Raw genomic sequence first — 5,920 nt, 5'->3', positions numbered from 1 at the left:
TATTCGGTGAGTGGGTCTATCTCCGGATAGAGCATTAAGTAGCTGACACGCTACTTGTTCAGACTCTTTATTATTATGTTTATGCCTTGTATGATTGCCATGTTTAGTTAGATATTGCCATGCTAGTTAGGACGATTGCATGACTGAATATCTATGATATTATGTGCGCACTGTTAGTTAGACACCAACCGAGGCGGCAAGGTTAGGAACCCACCGAGGCATCAAGGTAGGGTTGATGTGAGGTCGACTGTGGTAGCCTGGTCGGGTCATGGTGTTACTGATTGTTCAGTATAGCATAGAAGGATGCATGTGTTGCCTTTGGACGGTTATGCAGTGGAGTCAGTAAAGCAAACTATCGGTAGACTCTAGCCTGATCAACTAAGTTGTGTGCTCGTACAAACCCCCGATCCTCATATTGTCATTTGTTGTTGTATGCTAGTTCAGGATGTTAGCATATCTGTGGCCTTTGCATGTTCAGTTGCTTATGCTTGGTCTGTTAGATAGTATCCATTCACTTAGCAGTTGTGCTAATTCCCCCACATTTCCACCCCTTGCAGGTTTAGGTACTGCTGCTTAGGACGAGTGTTGCAGACAGGTTAGAAGACATGTTTGACTACAAGCTTACTCTGATGTTTTCTATCCTAATGATGTTTTCACGTAACACCGTTGTTGTATAAAGTTGGTTTGTAAACAAAGTTATGTAAACGTTAATTAAGGCTATTTTGGTAATTAAGTATTTACTTCCGCTGTGTTTAAAATAAAAAAAAATCAGGGTGTTACATATACATGCCAACTAATACAAGTCTTGGGTGGTACACCCCCAATTTACCATTTGGGTCATTCCTTACCCAATTGACCCATTCAAAAGTCAATCTTCCAAGATCAGGTCAACCAAAAACCCATTTCACCCTTCATCCACTAGCACCTAAGTGTGCTAGTGATTAAGGTCTCCTAACAAGACCACTAACACCAATCATTAACATCAAACCCTAACTAGGGTATAAATGTGGTCTATGTTCATCATCTTCCCCAAAACACCCATACTTAACAAGAAATGGGGTTTACACATAATGGTTCACCAAAACCCCAACCATAAGCAAATTAAACACTAGAACATGGAATTGGAACTTACCACAACACTAAAATATAGCTAGCAAGTGGATTCGACAAAAACCAACTCCAATTTGTGAGAATTAGCTTCTTCCTTGCTTGAATCAAGCTCTCTCTCTCTCTCTAGCACTTTCTCTCTCTAATTGAATGAGGAGGATGAAGTTAAGGATAAGGTGTTAGGGTTTCAATGAGGCCAAAATCTGCCTTTAATGCTCTAAAATCCGTTCCATTGTGAAATGACCAAAATGCCCTCGCCTAATATTTAATTAAACAAGGTTTGCTGACCAGGTGGTGGTACGGCGTGCCACAGTGTAAAATTCTCAAAATTTCATTGTTTATACCGTGCGAGTTGTACTTTTGGTTTTCGGGTCTTACAATCCATACTCACAACAATCAAGTTAGTCCCCTAAATTAACCACATTTCAAATGAGCATTGTCAATTATAATTGCCGAGCGTGCATGGCGAACGAATAAACGCACCAACACAACCATGACTTTGTTGTAAGTAAAATCAACAACATTAAATAAACAATAAATGTAAACAATCTAAAACATACCGCTTCACCAATCGACATGTAACTCATAGAAAATCTGTCTTCGTCATTAGTGAGAATGTTGGTGATACTCCCCGAGTTACACAAATTTTGATTATGCAGATACAAAGGTAGTATTTGAAATGATTTTTTCCCTACTAACCATCAACAACTCAATTGCATAACATTTTGCTCTCCACATTTGGTTGTATGACAGACAAGCTTTATAGCTGTCTGCCATATTGATACTGATATAATTCGGTCGATAGACACGATCAACTTGGAACTGACATAGGTAATGGTGGGGGTGGTGGTAAGATTTGAGGTTGCGATTACGGGGGTGGTGGTATGATTTGAGGTTGCGATTGAGATGAATTGATAGGGGTATCAAAAAGTTCAGCGTCTGAAAGCTCAAAAAGAAATGAACAATCATCTTCCATTTTTAGTGTGTTTTTGTATACAATTTTAATTGTTTGAATTGTGATATTATCTGCTTATGTGACATTGTATTTAAGGAGGTAATATTTCTATCATTTGTGTCACAATAAGTTAGAACATAAAGGTGTTCGAATACCGTTAACTTTATTTTCTGTTAAAACCATTTTATGTTCTATCTCTATTAATTATACATGTCTTTGAACACCTTTTTGTTCGAATTTCTTCTGGATATTTAAATCTTAGATCGAATCGATCTAATCCTGTAACAATTTCAGATAAAGCTGCTAAAGTGGTAAAATCTTATCTTTCAAAATGTCAGAAAATCTCAATAAATATCAGAAAATCTTTTCCAGAAAATCTAAAAATATTATCTAGAAAAATCTTATCATGAAAATCTTATCCCAAAAATTTTAAAGTAATTGTATTACTATAACAAGATTGTGATCGAACTCCTTTAGATACCACTTTGTTAAAATATTTTTGTGTTTGAACCAAGCTTATTACAATGAATTTGACCATTTATTGTTCTAATACCGTACTTATCCTAATTCTTACACTATAAATATATACATTACTATCCTTATTTATAAACACATCATATCTATTTCTTTCTCTCAAATTTTTAATTTCAATTAATATATATTATCTCATTTTTCATGGTTCCGTGCATCGTTTCAATTGACGTATTTTACGATGTTGATGTTACTGAAGACTATAAGTCATACGTTGGTGGGTCGATAGAATAATTTGAAGATATTGATGTTGGTGATTTTTATTTGATGCAATTGAACATGTTTTAAAAAAAAAAAACAATTGATTGGAATTACACGGACCATTGTTATTTGAAAGAAGACACTATTGAAGACAAAGAATTAAGCAAGATTTCTTATGTACGGCGAATATTGAAATAATATATAACAAATGCACAAGATAACGGGTCAATGAATTGTATTGTATCTTATATATATGGATGAGTATATTATTAACAAGATTAGAATTTATCGTGTGATAGATTCTGATGATTAATCAGACTAAACATTTTATGTAAAACTCTATTTAATTTATTATTTATTTTGTTTATGTTATGTAATTGTTAAATGTGTGAAAATCCCGATTCCGGCTTAATGATTTGAAAATTAGAAGTGTTCAAACTAATAAAGGTTCGAGTACAGTGTACTTAGTTTGAACACGCTATTCAAACAATTATTTGTTCGAATACATTGTACTCTCTTCGAGTAGAATGTATTTTTTTGGAACACGTCATCATTTTTTGAGTTCGAATGATATGCTTTGTTAGAGCATACTGGAGTTAGAATGGACAGTAGTGTATGTGCGTGAAAAATAAAAAAAAGAAGTTTAAAATGTAATAAAATTATGAAAAAAGTGTATTTGAAGTAATTTTCCAAAACAAGATTGTGTGTTTCTCTAAAAAATGTTTAGCAAGAAGTATTTATATGAAAAAAGTACAGTAAATTTGGAAAGTAATACTACTTGATTGTGGACTGAAATTTTATACGGTATTTTTACCACTTTTTTTACAACTTTATCATTGGAGTGCATGACTAGATTGTAAGCTATATACAATTGAAAGGGGGTACAACTAAATTATTATTGATTCGAATGATGCTAAGAAGAAGAAGAAGAGGCATGTTTTGCGAAAACACTGCTCCCAAGAGGGATAGTGGAAAAGCCCAAAAGAAGCAATTAGTTAAATTCCAATTAAAAAATTTAAAAGTTACTTCATATTTTATCAACAAAATGTAATACTATACTCCGTAATACGTATCATGTGACCTATATCGAGTTTTTTTTTTTATTTTTTGTTATGATATTATAAACAAAGTTTATATATATATATATATATATATATATATATATATATATATATATATATATATATATATATATATATATATATATATATATATTTTGCAAGGCAAAGAAGATTTATATTAAAAATAAATGAAGATTACAGTAACCTAAAAGCAATCGAGATGATGCTTATAGGGCAAAGGCTAGCAACAAACGAAAATCGACATGCCTAGCAACAAACTAAAAACCGACATACATGAAATAATTTTACTCTAAAGACTATTAATGTATCAACCATGATCATCGAACACTCCGGGGTTTAGAAGCCATTGACTCCAAACCATAACATGCCTCCAAGAACGTCTAGATATCCAATCAAATGACTTAACTTGGACTTCATCGAGCAACATTGGTCCGCAACCTTTCTTTTTTTGAAACACCGTTAGATTTCGACTCCACCAAATCATGTAACCACATACCCATTCAATGGCCTTCCACAACTTTGAACTTTTATTGGGATTGTTAGGATCGGAGCAACCTTGAAAAAGTTCACCCATATTTGCATAAGGTAGACGATTTAAGTTCCACCACCTAAAAACACGAAGCCATAAATCTTTTGCGAATTGACAATGAATGAAAATGTGTTCTACCGTTTCTAGATCACCATCACAAACCGGACATATAACCGAATCTAAATCGACCCCCCTTTTGTCAAGTTCAACTCTAACCGGAATTCTATTTTGTTTTACCCTCCAAATTAGTAAACCGATTTTCTTTGGGAGAAAATTAATTCTATCGGTACAAATTGCACTGTCCAGTGGGCTAAGCAGCTTCTCATCAATTAATTTCGACATCGATGCAATAGTGAATGAGCTGTTTAGGAATAACACGCAAGACCAAGTATCGCGACCTCCATCACCGAATCTGAATTCGGACAGCAGGTTTGAGAGAGCATGGAGTTCGCCCTCGGTTCTACCATTCGGAGATCGTATCTAATCCCATGCAGGAGTAAAGCTTCCATCTTGATTTCTTGGGCATCTCTCCATAACTAAAGCATCCTTCTTTCTATCAAGATTGTATAACCTACCAAATTTCTCCTTAAGAGAATAATTATTCAACCACTTGTCATGCCAAAAGAAGCTATCGTCGCCTTTGCAAATCATCTTCACAAACGAGTTAGTAAAATGGATGCCAAGATTATCAATGATAAACCCAACTTTGCAAATATTCTTCCAGATTATTCCTTTACCGGACCCGAGATTTAATTGATTCCCCAACCCTCCATCCCGCCCATATAAACTTATGATAACTTTTACCCAAAGTGAGTGTTCTTCGTTATGAAAACGCCACCACCACTTTGCTAAAAGTGATAGGTTTTTTGCTTTTAACGAACCAATATTCAAACCCCTGCCCTCGAAAGGAAGTAGAATGTTTTCCCATTTCACCCAAGAGAGTTTTTATTATCCCCCGACCCGCCCAAAAAAAATAAGCGACACATACCTTCGAGCTTGTTGATGACGCATGATGGTGCTCGGAATAGGGAGAAGGCATACAACGGGAGACTACTAAGAACCGATTTGATAATGGTTAATCGACCACCAAATGACATCCATTTTGCTTTCCAACTTTCAAGCCTTTTATGGAATTTTTCAATGTAAGGGTCCCAATCTTTAATATTATTCATCTTCCGTTCAATTGGGAGCCCTAGATATGTGAACGGGGTAGCTCCCACTTGACACCCGAATCTATTAGCCATAATATCTACCATATTCGATTGTACCCCGATCCCGAACAAACAACTTTTCGATAAATTTACCTTAAGCCCTGAAAAAATCTCAAAACATTTAAGAACTTTGAAAACATTACTAATGTTCTTTCTACTCCATTCACCAAAAATCATGGTATCGTCGGCATATTGCAAGTGTGATATCAACACCCGATCTTTTCCCACTTATATTCCTTGGATAAGCTTTGTATGCATGGCCTTTTTAATTAATGCATTCAAACCTTCCGCCGCTATTATGAAT

General features: G+C 34.8%; 1 protein-coding gene across 1 annotated transcript; it reads right to left on the bottom strand.

Moving 5' to 3' along the window:
- Positions 1-4,183: 4,183 nt before the first annotated feature.
- On the bottom strand, positions 4,184-4,747 carry LOC139889105 (uncharacterized). Its single transcript, XM_071872077.1, has one exon. It carries the CDS (start codon positions 4,745-4,747, stop codon positions 4,184-4,186), a length of 564 nt encoding a protein of 187 aa, XP_071728178.1.
- Positions 4,748-5,920: the final 1,173 nt, after the last annotated feature.

This window comes from Rutidosis leptorrhynchoides, chromosome 1 (genome assembly GCF_046630445.1).
Source record: "Rutidosis leptorrhynchoides isolate AG116_Rl617_1_P2 chromosome 1, CSIRO_AGI_Rlap_v1, whole genome shotgun sequence".
Lineage (NCBI taxonomy): Eukaryota > Viridiplantae > Streptophyta > Magnoliopsida > Asterales > Asteraceae > Rutidosis > Rutidosis leptorrhynchoides.
This window is presented reverse-complemented; position numbering and strand designations above follow the sequence as displayed.